General features: G+C 39.6%; 1 protein-coding gene across 3 annotated transcripts in view; it reads left to right on the top strand.

Moving 5' to 3' along the window:
* Positions 1-15,280: 15,280 nt before the first annotated feature.
* fgfr1a (fibroblast growth factor receptor 1a) overlaps positions 15,281-24,723 on the top strand; it is a 34,645-nt gene continuing 25,202 nt past the window's right edge. For all 3 annotated transcript variants that reach the window (XM_074638752.1, XM_074638750.1, XM_074638753.1), the window contains exons 1-2: positions 15,281-15,714; positions 23,217-23,397. In XM_074638752.1, the coding sequence (XP_074494853.1) occupies positions 23,244-23,397 (154 nt within the window). In that variant the 5' untranslated portion in view covers positions 15,281-15,714; positions 23,217-23,243. The remainder of the gene's footprint in view (positions 15,715-23,216; positions 23,398-24,723) is intronic.

Here is a 24,723-nt window from a genome sequence, read left to right as displayed (position 1 = left end):
CTGTCCAACCAACAGTCTAAGACCCAAAGATATTCACTCTAGAGTAGCGCTGTCAAAGTTAATGTGATAACGCCTTAATATAACTTTGTTTTAACGCCACTAATTTCTTTAACGCATTAACGAATCCATTGGTACCAATCATGTCATACGAGCTTGTTGAGAAGGAGGCTGAATAACGCTCCAAACTTACGCTAAATTTTGTTGAGGAAAAACTGGCTTGGCCATTTTCAAAGAGGTCCCTTGACCTCTGACCTCAAGATATGTGAATGAAAATGGGTTCTATGGGTACCCACGAGTCTCCCCTTTACAGACATGCCCACTTTATGATAATCACATGCAGTTTGGGGCAAGTCATAGTCAAGTCAGCACACTGAGATACTGACAGCTGTTGTTGCCTGTTGGGCTGCAGTTTGCCATGTTATTATTTGAGCATATTTGTTATGCTAAATGCAGTACCTGTGAGGGTTTCTGGACAATATTTGTCATTGTTTTGTGTTGTTAATTGATTTCCAATAATAAATATATACATACATTTGCATAAAGCAGTATACTGTCTTTGTCCACTCCCATGTTTATAAGAGTATTAAATACTTTACAAATCTCCCTTTAATGTACATTTTGATCAAATAAAAAAATGTGTGATTAATCATGATTAACTATGGACAATGCTATTAATTGCGATTAAATATTTGAATCGATTGACAGCCCTATTAATTAACTATCAATTTACCATTTATAAATGATGGTTATTATTAAGTGCTACCAAATGGATTTGTGCATTGTGCTGCAAACACCAGCGTTTGGTCTCACTGCGAGTGTTTACTTTGAACATGTGGCATGTTTGACAAAGCAGTTTGTATTAAAACTGGAGGCCAACGTCTTTGCCCGTGTTGGGTTTGTTTGTTAAACTTTATCTGGTGTATTTATGTGAAGTGATCCTTCCTTGCTCTGCTTTTTTACATATACAGCAGCAGGGGGAGCTGTTGTCTTAAAAGCAGCATGTGTTGTTTTTTTTGTCCAGTATAAACCATGTGAATTAGCTGGCAGCTCACACACAGTGACCTCATTCGATCCTTCCAGTACACACACTGTTGGAAAACTAAACGGGGTAACTGTTGGAAAGAGAGAAAAGCATCAGTGTAGCTGTTGCAGCTGATAGTAAGACCATCATGGATCGACACCACTGTTTATGCCACCTTACAGGGTCATTGATTATTAATTAATTAAACACAACAATAGATCTTTTGTCTAAACTGCTGATGATTCCAGGTAATTTTTACACATTGGTATCATTAGACATGTTTTAAAATGTGATATTGGTGTTATGGGACACTCATGCTCAACCTACATATTTTGCTTGTGACTTGTTGCTCTCAGCAGCTTCTACTGTACTAGTTCTATGTCTCTGAGTATTTTAACAAATATTTGGGACCTGATGCTTCTGGTGTAAATCATTCACACTTTTCCACACTGAGAGCAGATGTTGGTGGTTCATAGTCTTTGTAGTTTTGGTGAAGTAACAACCTCTCAAACCACACAACTGTCTACCAACCTGGAGCTCCAGGTGTCATTATTTCCGTGGTTACAGATACCTCTACGTGTATCAATGTGACCTGTAATTAAAGATTAAGCACCATTAAATAATAGCTTCACCATCACACATTGTTGATATGTATTTCTAAAGAAACCTGCTGTGCTGTTTTTAGCTTTTGTGTGGCCACCCTCCCTGAGATAACTCGTCCTATCTTTAGTTAAGGCAGGGCAGGACACATTAGTGAGTTGTTTTTTTTAAAACCAGTATTTATATGCAAAGGGACACAAAGGATGAATGCCTGAGGGTGAATGTTGATATTTCCATATCTACTGAAACAGATGGAAATATCCATCCATCCATCTGCAACCGCTTATCCCGTTAGGGGTCGCGGGGGGGCTGGAGCCGATCCCAGCCGACATTGGGCGAAGGCAGGGTACACCCTGGACAGGTCGCCAGTCCATCGCAGGGCTGACATAGAGACAGACAACCATCCACACTCACACTTACGGGCAATTTAGAGTCCACAATTAACCTAACCACAGTCTTTGGACTGTGGGAGGAAACCGGAGTACCCGGAGAAAACCCACGCCAACACGGGAAGAACATGCAAACTCCACACAGATGGGTCCCAAGCCGGATTCGAACCTGCAACCCTCTAGCTGTGAGGCGCCAGTGCTAACCACTGCACCACCGTGCAGCCCAGATGGAAATACTTTCAAACTATTGTCTCATATACTTACTTATTCAAAGCATGTTCAATAAGTAACACATGCACATACATCCACAGATGTGCCCTGGCTGTTTGCACCGTGTACTGCACTTCTTCTGCGCTCCTGCAGTCCGCTCAAACACGACCCAGCGTCGGGAAACCTCTCGCTGCTGTCTGAGGAACTTTCATTGGGCCCGCTGGTGGGCGTCGTTTCCAAACTACCTTCAAACCACATCCAGTGCCGTGACTGGAGGGGTGCCAGGCCACATCTGGAGCTCATTGCAGCTGACGCCACACAGCACAAGGAGATGGGGTGTTTGGGAGGGTGGGTGGGGGTAGATGGGGGTGATTTTAGCTCGCAGACTAAGCCAAGAGAGCTGTTTACGCTCCGTGACAAGTTCCTCCTTCCACGCAGCTGAGGAGCTGTAACCAGGATCACCCATTTTGAGTGCCACAAGTCAGTAATAGCAGGGGTTTGCTCAGCCTTTTTTTCACCGTGCTCACTGACCAGACTGGCTGGAAGATATCCCTTTTTTGTTTCCTCAGTGGCAGGAAGAACAAAGCACATAATGCTATTTGAATCAGACCAGTCATTTTGACTGGCACACAGACTATCACACCCGCCCACGGCACCTTCTGATTGTTCCCTTGCCAGGTTCTATGTAACATAATCAAAGTTGATGTCTGAGATTTGCTAGCAGTGAGCGAGGTAATGAAAACCCTCTGTGTCACTCCGTAAAAGCGGAGGAATATTAAAGGGCCTCTTTCGTTTTTGATAATTTATCACGAGCTGGTTTGAATTTGAGCGCTGCTTTGCCCCCTTTATGTGGAAACAATCAGAGACTGGCCTGTGGTGGGTGAAAATAAGCAGGGGGGGAAACAATCCACACTTTTAAAAAGGTTTATTTCAATTAACTGCGCTACTAAACTCGTTTTTTGTCAGTACAAATGTTACGACAAGTCAAATCTAGAGGGATACCGTGTGATTTTTAAGCCTAGCTTTTGAGAGCTTTCTCGTAATGGGAGGACTCCACAAGATGAGGAATTTGGATTACAGCTCTGTTTAGTGAGATTTATTTGGAAAGCAATGAAACTTCCTGGCCCTGGAACCCACTTCCACCATAATGAGCCCGAGTTAAACCAGGACTGGATGTTGTTTCCCTCAGAAATAGAAGGTGGTCTGTGTGCCATGCTTGCGTGGAGAATTTGAAGGCAGTGCTTGAGACTTTATTTTAAACACGGTGGATGATGAGAACAGTTTGTCCTCTGTGTGTATTTCTCCAGTTTGATAATTATGTTTAAAGCAGCAGTACAGTAGGTAGAAATGAAGCAAAGACTAATTAGACTAATTAAAGCTGCAGTAGGTGAGATTGGAGAAAATATGATTAAAAAAGTTATTTTTATAAAACGGTCACTATATCCTGACAGTAGTGCATGAGACAGGTCTGAAACAAATCATGTGCCTCTGTGTCCTCCGGTGTCCTCCGGTGTCCTCCGGTGCTCCTAATGGCATCTGCAAGATTTCACAGACCGGAGGAAAACAACCAATCAGAGCCGAGCTGGAGCCTTGTCGTCTCTGAGCAGCTGTCAATCCCTCACAAACTCTGATCAAACGGTCAAACTAGGCAGCGCTGATCAAATATGAATCAATATTCTGTTACTGTTAAACTGAAAGTTTGTGACCCGGCCGCCATGTTGAGTTAAGTTGAGGAAATACCAAGCACCGCCCACCAGCCGGAGCAAACTTTCTCATTTTACAGCTAAACAGTACACTACAAGATGTTTCTGAAAACATTCGTGGCAAGAAATAGGCATTACAGTAACAGAATATACATTCATATTTGATCAGCGCTGCCTAGTTCGACCGTTTGATCGGTGTTCGCGAGTGATTGACAACTGCCTTTGTTGAATGAACAGCCAATAGGAACGTTCTCTCTCTGAAATGACCTGTGATTGGCCAAAGTCTCCCGTCACGATTTTTTTTCTAAAGCCTGAAAACAGAGCCATGAGGAGGTGCAGAAGTCTAGTTTTCTCTCAGAACACTTGAAATTACAATATGCTGAAAGGTTATTATGGGATTTTTGCCCAATGATGCCAAAAATATTCTGCCTACTGCCAATTTAAGATGTAAAGTACACTAAATATTTATATATAATTCACCATTCCATTGTGCCAGATGTCAATTATCTCCATTTTGGTGATATGGATGCTTGTTTTCACAGATAAAAGGGTCATCTGGTCCTTATCTTTCCCGTGTCCACCTGTACAAAACTAATGCCATTCTCTTGCCTCCCAGCTGCCCTGGCAGAGCCTGAGCTGTCGGAGTTATCACGAAGTAATCAGGTAAATGGCTGGCAGATGGGCACACATTAAGAAGTGGAGTACCAGACTCTGGCACGGAGGACCGCCCCACTTCGTCTCATCTGCATCGGGGATATCGGGGAAGTGGGAGTGTGGTGGGTGTTGGGTGAGGGGTGAGGGGGCGTGTGTAATCAAATCTACGGGAGCTGCTCCTCCTCAGAGATGCTGCATAATCCAATTTAGGCCCACTCCCACTTCAAAGCAGCATGTTGTCCGCTGGTTGAAGTGATGTTGCAGATCTTACGCTCCCATTTTCCAGGTCAGCGGGTGATGAGAGCCATGAGTCCAGAGGCCACAGCTCAGCTCTTCCAGGCAATCAGCGCCGGGACTGTGGGAAATGTCAGGCTTATCAGGTGATCCAGCCAAACACAAATCGGGACCATGTGATACATGCTTTTTTTTAGATCTAATCAACATACTCGTTAGCTTTATATTTTGATCTTTTTTCAACCACATTATAGATCTTCCAGTCATTTTATTATTGGATATAGAAGCTATGTCAGCAGGATTTTGGGTTCCTGCAGCCACACTTGGACCAAAATTCAACCAACACATCTGGATAATGTCACAACTGGCGACCATAATCATGATAAAGTTTCCCCAGGAAATTGTGTTCTGTGAACATGCTGTGATTTTTCTGTTATTGTGGGTACATTTGAGGAGGAAAGTTTATTTTCCCAGATGTTTTTTTTTTTTTTGTCAGACTCTGCGGTGGATGGTTTCTTTTTATTGATTATGGAGATGTAATCTTCTCAAAAGCGGGGCCAGACAAACAACCCATAAGCTGTACCACATGAGTCAGAGGACAATTAATGAAGCTTCTGGGATTGTATATCTAGGTCCCATCACACCAGACAGATTATTAGGTATCATCTGCCAAATGTGCAGAGGAACTGTCTGCTGTGTGTGCCCCTTGTTCAGTGCTAATTGAGCTCTTCTAGCATGACGTTCATATGCACATGTTGACTTTTCCCCTCTATAGTTTACAGCGAAAGCTTAATATAATGCAAGTTTTTAGACAATATATTCCACAATTGTCAGTAAGGTTGTTACATGAAGATAGAGCGTTTGAGGAGATAACATAAACCGGAACAGTTACCCAAACTCATCCTAAAAGTACTACCTTAAAGCGCCTGTGCTCAGTATTTATATCATAACAATGGATCAAATGATTATGTATAATGGGAAAGGACTTTGAAAGATAATCGTGGTGACGAATCCACAGAGAATTATCACCCGACTCTCTAGTTCCTCTCAGCTCTATGGTGCTTTATGACTTCTTTCGTAAAAACCTTACTGATTTTACATAGTGGAGCATTTAGCAGAGCCTCCAAATATTTCCCTCAGGAGTGGAGACCAAAAACAGCCAAAAGGAAAAGTGAGTGAATATTGGATTTATATTCATCAGGTGGGCAGAAACATGAGTTCTAATGTCACATAATATATGTATCTGCATCATATTCAAATTGACAACTGTTTGCTAACAAGTTTGCCATATCAACTTAAAGGTGCTCAATATGATATTAAGAGCATTAATATAGCAACAAACTATTTGCAATGTAAAGATATAGAGAAGTAATGTCTACCTGAGCAGAGAATAAAGTCACTCTCCCTCTGTGTGTGTTGTAATACAAGCTACTCTGTGCTTTGTTGACATAGCCGGGCCGGCCGCGCGTAGCGGATTTGATTTACTTATAAAAAGAATGCATTGTTATTGATTAAACTATCCAAGGGCATATAAAGAAATTAAAATAAGCACCACCTCATCTGATTAAAACAATAGAATGCTATTTAAACATTAATTTGTTGGTAATAATAATCCAATATAATAATATGTAACAGAATGGCACTCACACAGGGGCTATTATCTGCATTATAGGTATTTTTGGTAATATTTTAAGTACATTTCGCTGATAATACTTTACTTTTACTTCAACATTTTAAATGTTGAACTTGTAATGGAGTATTTTTGCAGAGTGGTATTGTTATTTTAAAAAAATGCTTTCAAATAATAAATGATCAGACAAAAGCTTTGGGGAACTGGATAAAACTGACATCTTTGATTTATAGTTATTCATTCATCGTCAGAAATGAAGCATAAAAGGCAGACTTCATGTAAAGACAAGATCCCGCAAGCCCTCATTTTGTATAACATACTTCATTGCATTCAGACATGATGGGAAATGTAGTTGGACTACAATAGAGGCGCAGAAGTAAATAGCTGCATTTGGTGATGATTATTCACACCTAAAACAATGCCGCTGACACCACATTTGTTAAGAGCTCCCCCACAATACCAAACAGCAAAATATTCACAACCGTAGTGACAATACTCCCATTCAGTGTGAACGACCGGGGAACGCAACACCGCGCTGCACGTGTAATTGAACAAGATGGTTACGCTGATGAACTAAGACTCATAGAGGCACGCCGTCCCTCTGTCAGCAGGTGCCCAGCACACACTGGCCCATTCATATGCGCATTCCTGTCTCTCCACTCGCAGCCCAGCAGGTTCCTCCCGGCCACTCAGGACAGGGGCTGACGCACACAAAAGGGTCTTCAATCTGCCTCAGACAACAGCCAGCATAAAGGCCCGGAAAGCCACAACAGCGTTATGTCAAAGAGTAGGCTGGGGGTGGTGAGCAGAGTTTGGGGGGGCCCTGTGTAGAACAGGGGCACTGCTGATGGATGGATGAGGGCTGGGCTCAAACAACGTAGTGGAAGGCCTGTCTGAGGGGGTTTTTTCTGCATAAAGGAAGATATTTGTACTTGCCCAGTAACAATGGAATGCAAACACGACAAGCGACGACAATAAAACACCACTTTGGGGCGATGAAGAAGCTGCTAGGGAAATCATCATGCAAAGCAGATATTGTTCACTCTGAGGATTGCAGGACTCTCTGTTTGTTCTCATGCTGATGTGTGGCTTAGCCTGCCTTCAGTTTGCTTTTGCATAAGGTGTTCCTGGCTTTTAACAGTGTCCGGCACATTTCCTTACGCTGAAAGGAAGAAATGCCCCACCTCATCTTAAAACAGACTGTGTTTAGGTTGAGCTTTTGTCAGAAGACACAGCGAAGCGAAAATTCAACTGACGTTAAAGCCTATAGTGCTGGTCCTCTATCTCTGTGACATGATTTCATCCTTTGCAGTTAAAAATGTTTAGCATTTCCTCACAGATGAAAAGTAGCTGCGCTGTGTAATTATTAATAAAAAATCATAAACTTTATGCCTTCATTTTATAGCCTTTCAGTTAAGCCCTGTCGGTAAGCTCGCCTATACTGTATGTTTGTTGAGCTACCATGGCATGTACGCATCACAGGGACAGGTTAATGATTAATGACAGTAGCTTTTTCAAATTAGCCCCACATAATACAATAAGTTCTGCTTTCATTCTCTTATGCAGGGTTTCTCAAACATTTTGGGGTCAGTAACCCCTTTAAGGACCCCCTCATAATCGTAACACTAATTAAGCATATGCGTATTACCGTTTGTACTCTTGGCTGCCATTGGAACTATTTGTATTCTTAAACTTTTCAAACTAAATACTGAAACACATTTCAATTTGAATCGTATTAATACCACTTTGTTTTTCCCTGATATTTTAGGTGCTTTGAAATCACACGTTGCTTAGTTTGGCTGGCTTCATGGCTTCGTTCGCTAGCACCTGAAGACACATGACGCATTTTGGTCTCCCGTCGCTGTTCTCAATAAAACCGAACTCAACATAACTGTCGTCATATTTTCTCAATTTAGATAGTTTGGGCTTAGCGTCAGTTGATATGGACTGATTCCATATTTCTTCATGCTCGGCAGCTACCTATGTGGCAAATAGCGTGCTACAGGAATGAGTCCTAAAACCTGAAAATGAGTTAGCATTTTAGCACTTCTGGTTCCCTCTCCTGGAAGTCAATGGATTTTAGTTAGATGCCTGAAATAAGGTCTGTGGTTAACACAAGCTTAAGTGATTTTAACGTTTTGTTCTACGACATAAAGTACATCAATAAATACCCCACTCGTGAATTTTTAAGCCTTTATGTGTCTTCAAAAAGGTGGTTACTAACAAGTGGCTAAATTAAACTATTTAACGTCATCATGCTGACTTGTCAGCCTTTACAGCCTCGTTGTGTATACTTACGTTCATGCGACCGTGGTGTAGTTAGTTTATAGCCTAACGTTAGCTCTTTACTTCTGGAGATTGCATTCACACTTCAAAACTCATAGAAGTGTTAAGAAATTTGTGAAGATTATCTTGTTGAACAAAAATGTGTAAGTATCATAAACGTGTGTTTGCCACAGAGCTTATTTTCTACAATAATCCAAAACCCAATGGGAAAATCCCATTGGCTTTTTGTCAAGGGAACCCAGGGCGATGCTAACCTCCTGGTTGGCCTACAGAAATACGTCATCCCTGGAGCACTATGTAAGCTAAGCTAAGTAGTAGCAGGGACGTTTCATTGCGTGTGAGTGAAGTGAATGATTCATGTCAGAGTTTAATCAATGTTAAATCAGTTTAGCCAAAGCTAACATTGGTGGGGGTAATGGACACAATATGCTTGTTTTATTGGTGCAAATGGTCCCCATCTGTAGGTATGCACTTTTTAATGATGCAACATCATTTTATAATTTATAGCAAATTATTTCGCGGACCCCTGACAGAGTGCCACGGACCCCTGGGGGTCCCCGGACCCCACTTTGAGAATCACTGCTCTTATGTGTGCCAGTGAACCAGTATAGAATTATAGACAGTATGTCTCCCCTCTGCTGCTATAAACAGCCAAAGACCATCTTTTATTGGTTTGCAATTGTTTTTTTTCTCTCATCTGTTTTACACAAATTTTACCACCCAAAGCTGTCCCTGTTCAGACTGGGAGTTTCAGATATATCAATCTCGTCCTATCATCAGAGGAAAACAATAAGCAACCGAATGAATAAACAATCACCACATGTTATGACTTCTGCCAAGGCTTTCTTGTCCTCTCTGTAGAACGTTTTTTAAATCATAAACAGCCTGTTGCACATCCCAAGGGAACTCTTTATCACTGAGACAAAATGAAAAAAAATAAATGTCTGTAAAAGATCTGGAATCAAACTGCTGTTGCATCAAAGATCCTCTCAGTCGTGTTATGATGCTCGTAAGAATCGTAAGATGTGGCTGAGGGCAGCACACGCATGTTTAACTCTCACTATTAGTTGCCCTTATAAACACGCTTGGTTTTTCTCTGGTATGTATGCGGTTGTAAGATGCATACTCCATCTGCTACATAGTCAGCCGCTCTCTTTGAAGCCGCAAGTTCATTTCAGCTCAAAAGGTTTGTTTGAATATTTTAAAGCAACAGTTTCGGACCGAAATACACCGATCTAAACATGTAACATAAAGACAATTTGTCCTTTGGCAGTAGTCAGTCATAACTTTAAGCAATAGCTGAGATTTTGGGAAATATGCACATTTGCTTTCTTGCCAAGAGTCTTGCCTACCAGCATCTTTAAAGCTCACTAATTAAGACTTTAAAAACCAAATTGTGAAGACAACACGTCATTGTGTTATGTGTCGGACTACTTCTTGTCTTATTTCTTATTTCAGTCGCGTAGCTAGGTTCCTGGCAACCTCATGGTGACGACAAGATCGAGGAGGTCACTGCACCCGGCCAAAAAATAGTCAGATAACACTCGTCAGACCACACAGCCGCTGTTTTCACTCTTTGTGCTAAGCTAAGCTAACCAGCTGATGGAGGTAGAGTCATTGTTAATGTACAGATATGAGAGTAGTATATCAATCTTCTCGTCTAACTCTCAGCAAGACAACTAGGCTAATAACCATTATTTCCCCAAATGTTGAGCCATTCCTTGAAAAGAGTAGTCTACCTGCTTAACATCGGACTAACTAACATTCTCAGACTCACAATGGACAGTTTTAAGAAGGTCAATATGACAGAATCAGAGATATTGGCTTTTTTGTTCCATGCATTCAGCTTTCTTGTCAAAAAAAGGCACCTACATTACCCATAATGCAACTTGACCACAGACGGTTCAGTCAGAGATTTGTGGTGTGTTATGCTAGTAGTGGCTACTGTAGCCTCGAGACGCTTGTCTCAAGCTTCACTGAGAGGAGGGCTACAGAGGTCTGGTCATGTCTTTACAACCAGTTTAAAGTCCAAAAGTCAACATTTATTGAAAAAAGATATATATTCATTTCCTAAATTCACAACCTGATTTTATCTTATGAAATATTCTGCTTCAATCCATATTTGTTGATGTTTAGCCTTTCAAAAAAAGCCTTTCACCGCGGTCAAAATTCTATGTGATCTCCCTCTTGCCTGGACTCAAAAGCCGTGTTTGTATCTTGATGCATTTCCTTTTATGACGTTTTTATTTATATAATAGGCTATAATGTTCTGTTTTAATCTCCTCTTGCACTTTCACTTTATAATCTAAAATTCGATTTTTAGGTGGATCGATTACAGTATCAACACTTAATCTAATCAGGAAAAAGAGAGTCATACATCCTGCAAAGTCATCCCAAGATCCTCCTGTGTTTGCTGATAGGAGCTCAGTTTTGGTCTTGTGTTACAACCATATAACAGCAATAAGATAGTGTTTGCTTTCTCAATAGAGGACAGGTATAGCACAACATCTACAAACGCAGAGTATCTTTGTATGAGACTCAGTTGTCGTGTTTCTATGTGACTCCTTGGTACTGATCTTCAAAATACTGAATTTTGATCTCCAATAAAGGAAAAGCAAATAATAAAGTCACCTCATTTTGTGAATGTCTTTAACATCACATAAAGTTACCATTGCATGGAAGACGAAAGGCTAACACATGTTGAAACACATATCTGTTTCGTTGTCGTCCAATTCTTTAATCTAACTACCAAGCTGGGCCTCGTGTGTCTCTGCAGCTTCGGGTCGTCCATCATTTGTCAAATGTGACATGAAATCAAAGACCATATGAGATCTTTAGATATGAACTATGTGTTTGATCAGGCGCAAACTTAAGTTTGTGCTGAGTTGGCAGATACATTTGAAATTCTGATGCTCTTTGAAATGCTGCCAAAGCATATGATCTTTACGCCAGCACAATAGAGCTATTTTATAGTTGCCTTGAAGTTGATGAAAGTGCTTACTTTCCGTCAGTGAATTAGTATTCATGTTGGTTATCTGAATTCCTGCAAAGGTTACAAATTTCCCTCCTCAGATACACACTCATATTATTGACAACTCATTCAGTCAGGAAACATCTCTTTACTTTGATAAACCTTTGTCTTCTCATGTCTACTATCAGCTTGTGCTCTCTTGGTGTTGACGCAATTTTTAAAATTACAATATACTTTTATTTTGAAAAGTGTAGACGTTAAAAGTTTTCACTAGAAGCTCAACTTCTTTGTAAAATTCAACAAATTATTGTTCTTTTATGTCTACAGGGGACTTTTCTCAGTGATTCTAACGTGTCCTTTCAAAGTAAAAGTTTGGACTTGGACTTGGACTTGTGTTCAATGAGATTGAACCCCAGTCTTCCAAGGCCCTTATAGTGTGTCTGTCCAATTCAATGACCTTATAGGGATCTTATTGAACTCTGATCTTATTGATCTATTTAATATTTCTTATATATTATTATGTACATTTCTTATAGTGTTTTTGTTGTAATCAGACTCATATTATTGCCCACTCATTCAGTCAGGAAACATCTCTTTACTTTGATAAACCTTTGTCTTCTCATGTCTACTATCAGCTTGTGGTCTCTTGGTGTTAACGCAATTTTGAAAAGTACAATATACTTTTATTTTGAAAAGTGTAGACATTATTAAAGTTTTCACAAGGAGCTCAACTTCTTTGTAAAATGCAACAAAATATTATTCAATTTATGTCTACAGGGTACTTTTCTCAGTGATTTTAAAGTGTCCTTTCAAAGTAAAAGTGGTGTTCAACGAGAATGAACCCCAGTCTTCCAAGGCCTTTATAGTGTGTCTGTCCAATTCAATGACCTTATAGGGATCTTATTGAACTCTGTAGTTTTACATCTATTTGATATTTCTTATATATTATTATGCACATTTCTTATAGTGTTTTTGTTGTAATCAGACTCATATTATTGCCCACTCATTCAGTCAGGAAACATCTCTTTACTTTGATAAACCTTTGACTTCTCACGTCTACTATCAGCTTGTGGTCTCTTGGTGTTAACGCAATTTTGAAAAGTACAATATACTTTTATTTTGAAAAGTGTAGACATTATTAAAGTTTTCACAAGGAGCTCAACTTCTTTGTAAAATGCAACAAAATATTATTCAATTTATGTCTACAGGGGACTTTTCTCAGTGATTTTAAAGTGTCCTTTCAAAGTAAAAGTGGTGTTCAATGAGAATGAACCCCAGTCTTCCAAGGCCTTTATAGTGTGTCTGTCCAATTCAATGACCTTATAGGGATCTTATTGAACTCTGTAGTTTTACATCTATTTGATATTTCTTATATATTATTATGCACATTTCTTATAGTGTTTTTGTTGTAATCAGACTCATATTATTGCCCACTCATTCAGTCAGGAAACATCTCTTTACTTTGATAAACCTTTGACTTCTCACGTCTACTATCAGCTTGTGGTCTCTTGGTGTTAACGCAATTTTGAAAAGTACAATATACTTTTATTTTGAAAAGTGTAGACATTATTAAAGTTTTCACAAGGAGCTCAACTTCTTTGTAAAATGCAACAAAATATTATTCAATTTATGTCTACAGGGGACTTTTCTCAGTGATTTTAAAGTGTCCTTTCAAAGTAAAAGTGGTGTTCAATGAGAATGAACCCCAGTCTTCCAAGGCCTTTATAGTGTGTCTGTCCAATTCAATGACCTTATAGGGATCTTATTGAACTCTGTAGTTTTACATCTATTTGATATTTCTTATATATTATTATGTACATTTCTTATAGTGTTTTTGTTGTAATCAGGTCTGAGTTTGTAGTTTGAGGTGAGTTTATGTGTGTATGGTAGCTAAAATGTAACACAGGAGCACTATAATTATTTATAGACATAGTATTAGCTTGTGTATTGTTTAGTCTCCAAAATCCCACAATGCAGAGAGCGTGGTGTGGGGAGTTGGTGGAGCTCTGGTGCTGTGGATGGCAGGGGGAGCCTGATTTCTACCAGTCCGAGCAGACCTGCAGACCTGCAGTCAAGCTGGAAAGTAACAGCCGCAATAATGTCGGATTTCCGGCTGTTTGACATTCAAAATAAAAGCAGCACTTTCTTCACAAAGGAAAAAAAAAATCTGCATTTGGTTGGAGCAAAACATCAAACATAACATTGAAACAGATAATGCATTGATTACGTAGTGAATATGTTGTGTGAAAGTAATTCACACTGCAAAATGGTGCCCAATATTTTCAGAATATTTGCCCTCCTATGACGCCAATGAGAGATGATGAGGTTAAGAAACAAAATGGTTTAGTACAACAACTTATTACAACAACAAATTAAATTCCAAGGTAAACTAAAAGTAAAAGTAAGAAGCAAATAAACATTAACAAAACATTATGATGTGGAAACAGTTGGTCTGGAACATAACGAAATAAGTAATGTTTTCTCTCCGTTTTGATGTTGCTTTTCTGTTTTAACTCCCATAAACCCACCACCAATTAAAACATCTTCAATAATTGCACCTTCTCAACATTAATATTCCCCAGCTATTTCCCATTTAATCTTGCAAAATATGTAGTGTTTAAAACTTTTTTATTTTTATTTTAAAGGTCCCATATTATGCTAATTTTCAGGTTCATACTTGTATTTTGTTTTTCTACTAGAACATGTTTACAAGCTGTAATGATAAAAAAAACAACTTTATTTTCCTCATACTGTCAGCCTGAATATGCCTGTATTTACCCTCTGGCTGAAACGCTCCGTTTTAGCGCATTTTGACGGAATTGCAACAGAATTGTGTTGCTAGGCAACAGCTTGGGTCCATGTGTACTTCCTGTCAGCTGGTGACATTCACATACACTGCAACCAGGAAATAAACAGGGACACATTTAGAATATTTACGTTTAAAATTGTGTAAAGGGTCTAAATATTGTATATTTGTGACATCACAAATGGCCAGAAATCCTGACAGCTTGTTTCAAATGCAGAGTTTCTGAATACGGGCTGTGTGTATTTCCCTGTGGATTGAGTGTTTCGATACTTTCACAGTATTTATATAGTACTTAAGCCTGATGTATAATAAAAAAAAAACATGAAAATCTCACTTTTTATAATATTATTTTTTTAAATGAATACACTACTCTATAATGGGAGCTAAAGATAACCTGAGCCTGTCTCACAAAGCAGAGCTAATTAGTCAGCTGGGTATAACAGCAATGTATTTAGCCAAATATATTTAAGTCAGTTCAGTAAAGTTATCCAGCCAACTGCTGCTTCTTGCCGTTTTTTATATCCATATGTACCGTATACTGTGTATACTGCTCTATTTTGCACTATTTTAAGTATTTTACTAATAGTATTACTATATTAGTATCCGTATTTTTAACTTTCAAGATGTTTAAAATGTTCCTGTATTGTGTTGTTAATTGTACAATTGGCCCCCAATTGAATTGAATTGATGCCTCTTTTATTTTGAAATTGGAAACAGGAGGTGGTCTGTGTAACTTCCTGTGTCTTGACACTGGTCCGAAGGATGCGCATAGTCTCAGATTTAAGGGGGGAAGGTTTGGAGCAGCTCGGTCGGACTCTCTCTCGTTTGTTTAACAGCATTTCTCATCGCCAGGAATCATCAAAAACACTTTCTAGGATTCATTTAAATACTACTCTTTTGTAAGAATATAACACCGGACGACATTTGTGTTTTGGGATATGTAGTTAGAGCGAGTTTAACAACTTTAGGACTCAGTTTGTGGAGGTTTTTTGTTCCGCTCCGTTGACTGTTTTGGGAGTTTGTGGGACGTTAACAAACCAACCGTTGCTAGCGTGGAGTTAAAGCGAGCTCTTCATTAACGGACCAACACATGTAAATCTGGATATACTGTTTTTTTCCGGGGAAGTTTTTCCTACATCTACAATCTCATCTCCGGAGTCTTCACTAATCCAACCAAACACTGGCTGCTTCACAGCTCCCCGCCAGTAAGGTGAGTTATTATCTCATCATTCCTCCTTACTCTTTGATTCAGCTGCACTTTAATGTGTGTTTACCTGCTAAAAGGGTTTAGTTTTAATGTCCTAAAATGAGCTGTTGTGGCTCTTGTAGTTATTTTTATTTCTAAAACCACCTGTTTTATTTGAGAAAAGCATGTTTTGTGCTGTGGATATTAGTTAAAATGTGAAAACTGACTGTTTAAAGTACATATTTAGCTTTCTTTAGAGTCTGTTTCACTGCGTAGTAACACCTCCATGCTTGGAAATGAAAGGGGGAACAAACAGTAAGGTTAAAAAGCACAAGGCCCCAACATGTTGCCTGCTAACTAACACCTCCTTCTTCACTCCCCTTTCTATATCTAAAGTCACAGCAGGCGCCTTTAATCAGATTATAGATAATTCACTTGAATAATTACTCCCAACATCAAGGGGTTTAAAACATAAGAAAGCTTTGAAAACTGTGCACATGATGGAGGTTATTCCTTTTTAAAACAATGGCTTCATGGATATGTAATACTTTTCTGAACTTTTTTATTATTAATTGTGTTGTATCTGCAAAAAAAGGAGGTTTTTGTCACCTTATCCATCCATAGTCATGTCTTTTAACCCTTAATCCATTAACATAACCAGAAAAGTTCATACATACAAAGTGCATGATTTCTTTCAAATCATGGGGCAAAATTATTTATTCAGAAACTCCCCACATCAAGGGGTTTAAAACATAGAAAGCATTTAAAACTGTGCACATGATGGAGGTTATTCCTTTTAAAACAATGGCTTAATGGATATGTAGGACTTCTATGAACTTTTATTATTAATTGTGCAAAAAATGAGGTTCTTGTCACCTTATCCATCCATAGACATGTCTTTTAACCCTGTCCTATTTATGTCACAGGCTCAAAGAAAATTACCAAATATAACCAGGAAAAGTTCATACATACAAAGTACAGGATTTCTTTCAAATCATGAGGCAAATTACTTCTTCAGAAACTCCCCACTTCAAGTGGTTTAAAACATAGAAAGCATTTTAATACTTTGCAAATGATGGAGGTTATTCCTTTTTAAAACAATGGATTCATGCATATGTAGCACTTTTCTGAACTTTTTTATTATTAATTGTGTTGTTTCTCTGCAAAAAATGAGGTTCTTGTCACCTTATCCATCCATAGTCATGCCTTTTAACCCTGTCCTATTTATGTCACAGGCTCAAAGAAAATTACCAAATATAACCAGGAAAAGTTCATACATACAAAGTACATGATTTATTTCAAATCATGGGGCAACGTACTTATTCAGAAATGCAGTAAAGCCACATCTTTAGTTTAAATTCACAGGGGAGACGGCCATCATTACTACATCAGTCATGAAGTCTGGGTCTGGATGGGGCCAGCCTGATGTTATGTAAAGCTCTAAATGTTATGATATACAGGGAGAGAGGGAGAAGATGGATGGTTTTTAGAAAAGCAGCCCCGTCTGCAGGGAGTTCACCAGGAGGAAAACACGTTTTCTCCTCCTGAGCCATATAATGGGAAGTGAGGAATTGTCCTGCCCTTTAATTTACTATAGGTTGGTCCCCTGGCATAGAGTTTTTGTGACTTGAGATTGTATTCATTATAACTAAATCCATCAAGAAATGCGGTGTGGAGTGTAATGTGTCCTTTGCAAGCTTTGTGTGAGAGTGAATTTTGCTTGTAAGTAGATTTTAGTCATCTTTCAGATTGATATTTTAGCTTTCAAGAGGTTTAGGATTTAATTAGATTGCATGTGTTTTTAGGCTGATTTAATTCAACATATTCTGTGTATGTTAGTAACATCTCAAGGGGTCAGAGTCGTGTGTCCTGATTTCACCTCCCCTGGGAAAAACATACACATTCATGCATACTGAAGAAAAGTGTCGACCAAATGGCACCGTGTCGGATGGCTCGACATTGATTGTCTTTACATTTCAGTGTAATCTCATGACACCTGATCTCCCACCATGACACGCTGGTGGCAAACCACTGATTCAGTTTGTGAGGCTGCGAAGAAGAAGAAGAAAAAAACCCCAGAAGTGTCTTGTTTTTGTGAAAACAGTAGCCTAAGGGAGATGGTCTGATGCTCTTGTGTCCGCTGAACTGCAGCCATGTGCAGACCGGCCTGTTGCTGGCTGGGAGTGCAGAGATAACTGGGAGAGGGGGGCTCCTGAATTTGGGAGCTGAGGAATTTTATGCATGGATGGCAATGAACAGTAATTATGGTGCAGGCCATGTTATGGGTTAGGCCTGTAACCTTTGTCTTTGTATAATGAGAGAAGCTAAATATGTCTTGCGTGTTCTAATCGGTTTAGTTTAACCCCCTTTTATTTGCCAGATTTTCAGTGAAGTGTTACCATCTCTTTAGAGCTTTAAAAAAAAGACATGTGGGATTTTACCAAACATGTGATTTCGCACGGCATTCGTTACGCGGCGAACTGTCTTCATCCTTTAAAATCCTTCTTTTATTTTCCGAGCACTCGCCGTCCATTAGCTACGGATCATTCTGGGGTTTTTCTTTTGATAATCCATTTTTGTTTCATACATTTATAAGCAAAATTGCTTCCTGAAAATGTGAGCAACATAACTCAATCTCTCTCACAATTATACCCAACAAGTAATAATGAAAGATCTGAAAATGAAAAGGTTTAGAAAGTGGGGAAACAAGAGGGTTATGCACTAAAAAGAGTAATGTATTCCCAAATCTATGGATTGGTGGTCTTGGTATTTCAGTTTGAGTCTATTACCGCTGCTAAAGGGTTCAGACTTGCCTACACAGTCCTGGTTAAGTGAAGCAAACAGACCATTTAATCCACCAGAACCAGTAGATATGTTTTAGTTGCTTAGTGGCCACAGTCAAGGACTGTAGTATTAGAGAGCTAGCAGATGTGAGATGTGTTGGTGTGTCTTTTTTCTTCATTTTGTCCCCTGTGTCATTTCTGTAAATAACAATGTGTCCTTAATGATTTTGGGAGGTTCAAAAAACAAAAATATGAATTAGAGGAATTTTGATTCCTCAAATTTGGAGTTCTGCAAAATATACAGTATGTCCTGAGGAAGTATATTTTACTATGAAACAATGATATACCCACAATAATATCCACTGCTGCTGTTATAAAAATTATATTTCTTACAGTCCTTAGTGCACCAACATTTTTAAATATGTACATATCATCTGTCACTGTCAATATAAATCGTACATGCTGTGCATAGATCATATAGACATGTAGACATGTACATACTGTAATCATCCAGTCCATGTATATCCATTCAGTATTTATTTCCCCTACTTGTGTACACAACATTCCTGTCTATTCCTCACTCTTATTTGTCCAGCCTTGTTGTGCTTGTCTCTAGCTGTTATTTTTATATCTGTAAAGTACACTTATAGAGAGATGCTTAAAACCGGACTCAAATTCCGTGTATGTATGTACTTGGCAAATAAGAACTGATTCTGAATAAGATATGACAATGACAGTAGGTACAAAGTAACAATACATTTTATAATTAAAACAAAAAATGACTTATTATACATAGTAACTACAACCAGACAATTGGTGGATTTTTGATGCCAATACTAATATTAATATTTGAAAATCACATTACATAAACAACGATCTTGATTGGGACTCAATAATTTAATAATAAATAACAGTTCAGTAAATGTATGTATTTATGTTTTACATTTAGTTTTACAAAGTTAGTAAAGCAATGTTTAAGTCAAGCCTGATGTGACTAATATACATACTAATAGTAACTATGAATAAAAACCGCACTACATATGAATCAGACAAATAGGGGTCAAATATACAAAAAAGCAGCCTCTTGTGTACAGCAGTTTATTGTGCTACTAATATTAGGGATTCACCAATCCAACTTTTTCAGTCGCGATAGCGATACATGAGCTTTGGGTATCGGCCGATACAGAGTACCAATCAGATACCAGTGTTTAATTAATAAGCTGTATGCCTCACTGTGTGGAAATGACTGGGATCATTCTTTTATGTGTAAGGCAACATCAGGCTTGACTTAAACATATTTTTCTTAACTTTGCAAAACAAAATGTAATAATAATATGAAATAATAAATAAATAAATATAAATGTATTAAATTGATTAATCATATACCAGCAACTTGGTGAAAAAATGTCTAAATAAACAGGAATTACAATTCAATTGTAAACCTTAATGCAGCAACAAATTGGTCAAAACTTAAACAGGAATTAAAATTCCAGTTCAATTGAGTAGATCGGCCCCATTGTCATAGATACCCGTTCCAGCTATTTGGGTCAGTATCGGCCCAATGTCCGATATCAGTATCTGTGCATCCCTAAATAATATCTATGATAAGCCAGTATCGGCCAACAGTATCTGCCGGTCGGTTACTGTTCTGAAATACTCACAAGTTCAAGATGAGTGTGCCCTGTGTGTAAATAGTAAGACATAGTGTATGCTTAACTCTTACTCCCGCGGGAAAGGAAGATGACAAAGTGGTGTGTCATACTTTTGAACAAGCTACTTCCTCCTCTCTTAATTATTGACGGTCGTCGTAGTGACGAGGGCCAAGGGAACGTGGTGGGCTGCTCTCTGCGGTTCCTTCTGTCTGGCAGCAGAAGCTCTTTCTTGGAGCCTTCCCAAACACTGACTCACTGCTCACAGAGCCGCGATGACCAAGCTTCTTTATCCCCCCCGGACCCCCCTGACCCAGCTCAGCTGCTGGAACACTGGACCATTCTTGGAAAGTGAAATTGAATTGGTTTTGCGGAGAATGACTGTTTCAGTGAGGAACACTCACACAAGCGATTACCTCTTAAAGGAAACCCACAGCTGCATCTGAACATGGCTTTGTGTGAAAAAACGGGAACCCAGTTGGGGTTTCTTTGACCCAGATGTGATGCTGCTGTTGTTGTTTTACAGGATGTACTGTGATATTTTGGATTCATTTATGACTCAATTGATTTGTAGGGTATTCATTAATGAGGCCTGTGTTCTTTGGCTTGACTTTGCTAGGGGTAAAAAACTAGGCTTGTCACAGTAGTCTGTTACCGGTGTTACACGGTGGTCGGACACACACCGATTACATTATGTACCCACCATCGTTTTGCTTTTTTTTAATAGAAATAAAACCCATTTAGTTCATTTTGGCGTATCAGTGCCGTGTTATCAATACATTGTCGGACGACGGACGCTATAAATTGAAAGTGTCTGCTCCATACGGAGTCTCAGCTCAGAGTAGCAGATGTCATATTTCACACACACGGGACAAGATAGAGTTGTCAGACAAGCAAAAGCGCCTATTTGTCAATATTTCAGATTTAAACCCAATGCTATCAGGCAACCATAACGTTAATGAGGTAATCGCCGTGAGGAGGACGGAGTGGTCACAGCCGGTGTGCGCTGCGGAGTAGCGCCGAGTTGAAACCTGCGGTCCCGCAGCAAAAGCTGGACCGGAGAGGTCGGACACACAGCCCCCCCGACGTTAAAGATCTAAGTAAGCGTGCTACACGTATTGACCGTCAACTTTTCTTGTAAAATGTCGTAACACCGGTGTCACAAGTTTATTAACCGGTGGGAACATTTCCTAACCGTCACATCCCTAGTAAAAAAAAACAGCATTTGTTTCACCCTTCTTGGCAACTCATGGGAGCAAATGGTTGAAGGGGGGTCAATTTGGGCTTGGGGACCAAAACCAACTGTTAGGTGATAGATCTCTCAGCGTGGAAATGATGGCCCGGCGGTCTCCTTCTACAAGGGTGTCACATAACAGGCTGTAGGTTTTTTTTTGGTCTTAAACAAATTCCTCAAGGGGGGTTATGGGGGTTCGGGGCAAGTGTTAATCTCTATGGCCAGATGCTGCAGTGGTGATGATGCAAGCAGATGTGCATGTGAGGGTCACCCACTGCACTGTGCCCCGTTTTGGACTGGTTGTACTGTACATCCTTCAACCCCAGCAGCGGTTCAGCAGCAAAAACTTGGAACACTGTCTGAGTGTTATGACGTTCTTTATGAGTTTATACTTTAATAGTTACTTTGACATCTTGGAAAGAAAATATTTAATTCCTAAAAAACCGAGCAGGATATATCCAGTGTTTGTTTGCTTGAGCTATCAGAGCGAGCCTGGTGCTCTGCGGCTTCTTATCAGTGTTCTTGTACAAGCAGGCCTCAATGCTCACGTACCCACCTTGAACCTCGTGGACATACAGAATATTCTCTTCTTTTTTTGACGAGTGCGGAATTTTCTTGTCAACAAAAATTAGAGGTTGCCATTTGTGAAAATATACTTTATTTCTTAAAGGAACAGTTTGTAATATTTTCGGGGGGTCTAATAGCAGAAATAGAATACAATATTCATAACTATGTTTTCATTAGTGTATAATCACCTGAGACTAAGTATGGTTGTGCTTTGTTAGCTTAGAATGAACCCTTCATGTCTACATAGCGAACAGGTCCTCTTCACGGAGTCTGCCATGTTTTTACAGAACGGACAAACCAAACACTGGCTCTAGCGAAAGCCCTTTGCATTTTTACGTTACCTGAAGGCCACCGTAGTTCTCCGACATGCTTGTGAAACTGCGGTAATGTGAGCTGCAGAGTGCAAAACCGTGGCCGATATCGGGCCGATACTGACTCAAATAGCTTGATCAGGTATCTGTGACAATGGGGCTGATCTGTTCAATTCAGTTCTATGTTTATATATATATACCATATACATTTTATATACTGGCATTTTTATTCCTGTTTAAGTTTTGAGCCATTTGTTACTGTATTAAAAGGGTTTACACTTTGTAATTGTAATTTCTGATCATTTTGAAGATTTTTTGCCAAGTTGCTGGTGTACCATTTATCATTTTTATAGTGAAATATCAATTCAGTAAATTTATATCTATGTATTTATTAGTTACATTTTGTTTTACAAAGTTAAGGAAGCAATGTTTAAGTCAAGCCTGATGTTGCCTTACACATTAAAGAATGATCCCAGTCACTGTGTGGAAGTGACTGGCATACAGCTTATTAATTAAACACTGGTATCGGATCAGTATTCGGTATCGGCCGATATCCAAAGCCAAAGATATCGGTACTGAAAAAGTCAGATCGGTGCATCCCTACTTAGGACGACCTCTGAGCGAGGCGAACGGCATAGTTTTGCACTCTGCAATTCACGTTACCGCAGTCTTGGAAAGGGAGGAGCGAACGACTGGGTATTTGGTTGGTTGCAATCTGCAACCACACAACTAGATGCCGCCAAATCCTACACACGGTCACTTTTTAAGGTTTTCAGTTTTGTAGAGCCATGGAACAGATTTTTCATTCTTGCATACCAATGTTTATCTTCCTCTAGCATAGCAAATGTGTCTTTCTTTCCTACAAACTTGTACCCTGAACTGATTTTGACTTTTCATACTCATAAACAAACTTTGAAGGCATGAGGCTTGCTCACGTTGTCATGCATTAATTTATTGTTCTTCCTTTTGTTTGTTTTTTTAGTTCGGCATTGTGAATGACCCGCTGCTGATGCCCCACCGGTCTGAATGGAATTCCAGTCGCAGAAAAGCCAACAGTTGTAGCTCCCTCAGCAGGATGCTGATGAGGCCAAGTATACTTCTGTGTCTGGTTTTATTCTCCCAAGTTTTGAGGACCCAGTGCCGGCCTGCCAACTCTGATGAAGGTAAGATAAATTAAAGCTGCTCTGACTTCATTTGCACACTGCTTTTCTTCCTCGGTCTGGTTGCGGTATTATTAAATATCATGTAACTGCTTGAACTTGTAAACTTATTAAGTCTGACTTATCTCGACTCTTGCCTTGAGAAACAGTCCGCTGATAATCAAAGCTTTGTTCTTGGTACAGGAATGTAACCCTAACACACTCCAGGCTTTGGTGAAGTCTGTCCTTTGTAGCGTCAGTGTTTCTTCCACCACCCCCGTTTGCCTGAGTCTGATGTTTAAGTGCACTTTACTGCGTTAGATGTAGCACAACTGTGTTTCTGACTATTAGTAACACCTTTTACTGTTTTTTCCTGGCTAACTAAACCAACTCATACTCTGAGCTTATTAGACATGGGTTCTCAACAGACTGAACTTTTGGTCTAATGATTTTATTTTGTTCTTAAACTGGACAGTACAACTTTAAGATTCCCTACAAAGTATTTACCCCGGTCTGGCTGTTACACAAGTTAAGTTCTGAAAAGGGGGAAAGAGGCACTGAAATCGAATCCTTAAAAATGTGTCTCTTGGATGCAGTCCAGCGGTGTAATAGCTGCCTGGACTTGTGGGTAGATGGGTTTGGATGTTTACACTCCGCAGTCGGAAGTGGGGAGCAGCAAAAGAATATGATAAAGCTCCGCATTATAATTAGAGTAATTAAGCAAGAGGGTCTCTCTTGGGCTGTAAGCTCTAAAATAAACTCTGTGCGGCTGTGTTTAAGCCGACAGTGGGACAGGGAGGAGTAAATGACTCCCATCTGTAGCCTAAGGGCAGCCCCACTACCTAGCAGTCTCTACTCCTCTCCTCCTTTGTAATGAAAAGGTATTTGTTGTCACTGAGAGAGGAGTTAACTGCCAGGGAAACCATAAATTAGGCTGTTTTGTTTTTTTTTTAAAAAAGGAAAGAAGATGCTACTTTGAGCCCTCCCTTATCCTCGAGGATAGGGTTTCTGAGGAGAATGTTTGTCTTCTGAGGTGAGCCATAAATTTCCACCGGGGCGGGGGAAGTCTGATGCATTTACACTCCACCCAGTTCTTAATCACCAAATGGCCAGGTACTATCTATGCGCCTCTGTGCTTTTCCCTCCCTGCTCCCCCACCGACTTTTGCCTGGGAATGCTTCACTTTCCCCCCTGCTTCCCCGCTGGGTGACGGATGGCTTCAGCTGTCGACAAACAATCACGGCAGAAAGCATTTGGTTGCATTCCTTTTGTCTTTGGTTGGGGAAACAAAATGGTTGTATGGAAATGGTCATGTTTTATGCGTGCTTTCTTTGTTTGTCTTGGGGCTTT

The sequence above is a fragment of the Sebastes fasciatus genome, chromosome 6, assembly GCF_043250625.1.
Source record: "Sebastes fasciatus isolate fSebFas1 chromosome 6, fSebFas1.pri, whole genome shotgun sequence".
NCBI lineage: Eukaryota > Metazoa > Chordata > Actinopteri > Perciformes > Sebastidae > Sebastes > Sebastes fasciatus.
The sequence above is the reverse complement of the archived record's forward strand: the minus strand, read 5'-3'. Positions and strand labels throughout refer to the sequence as shown.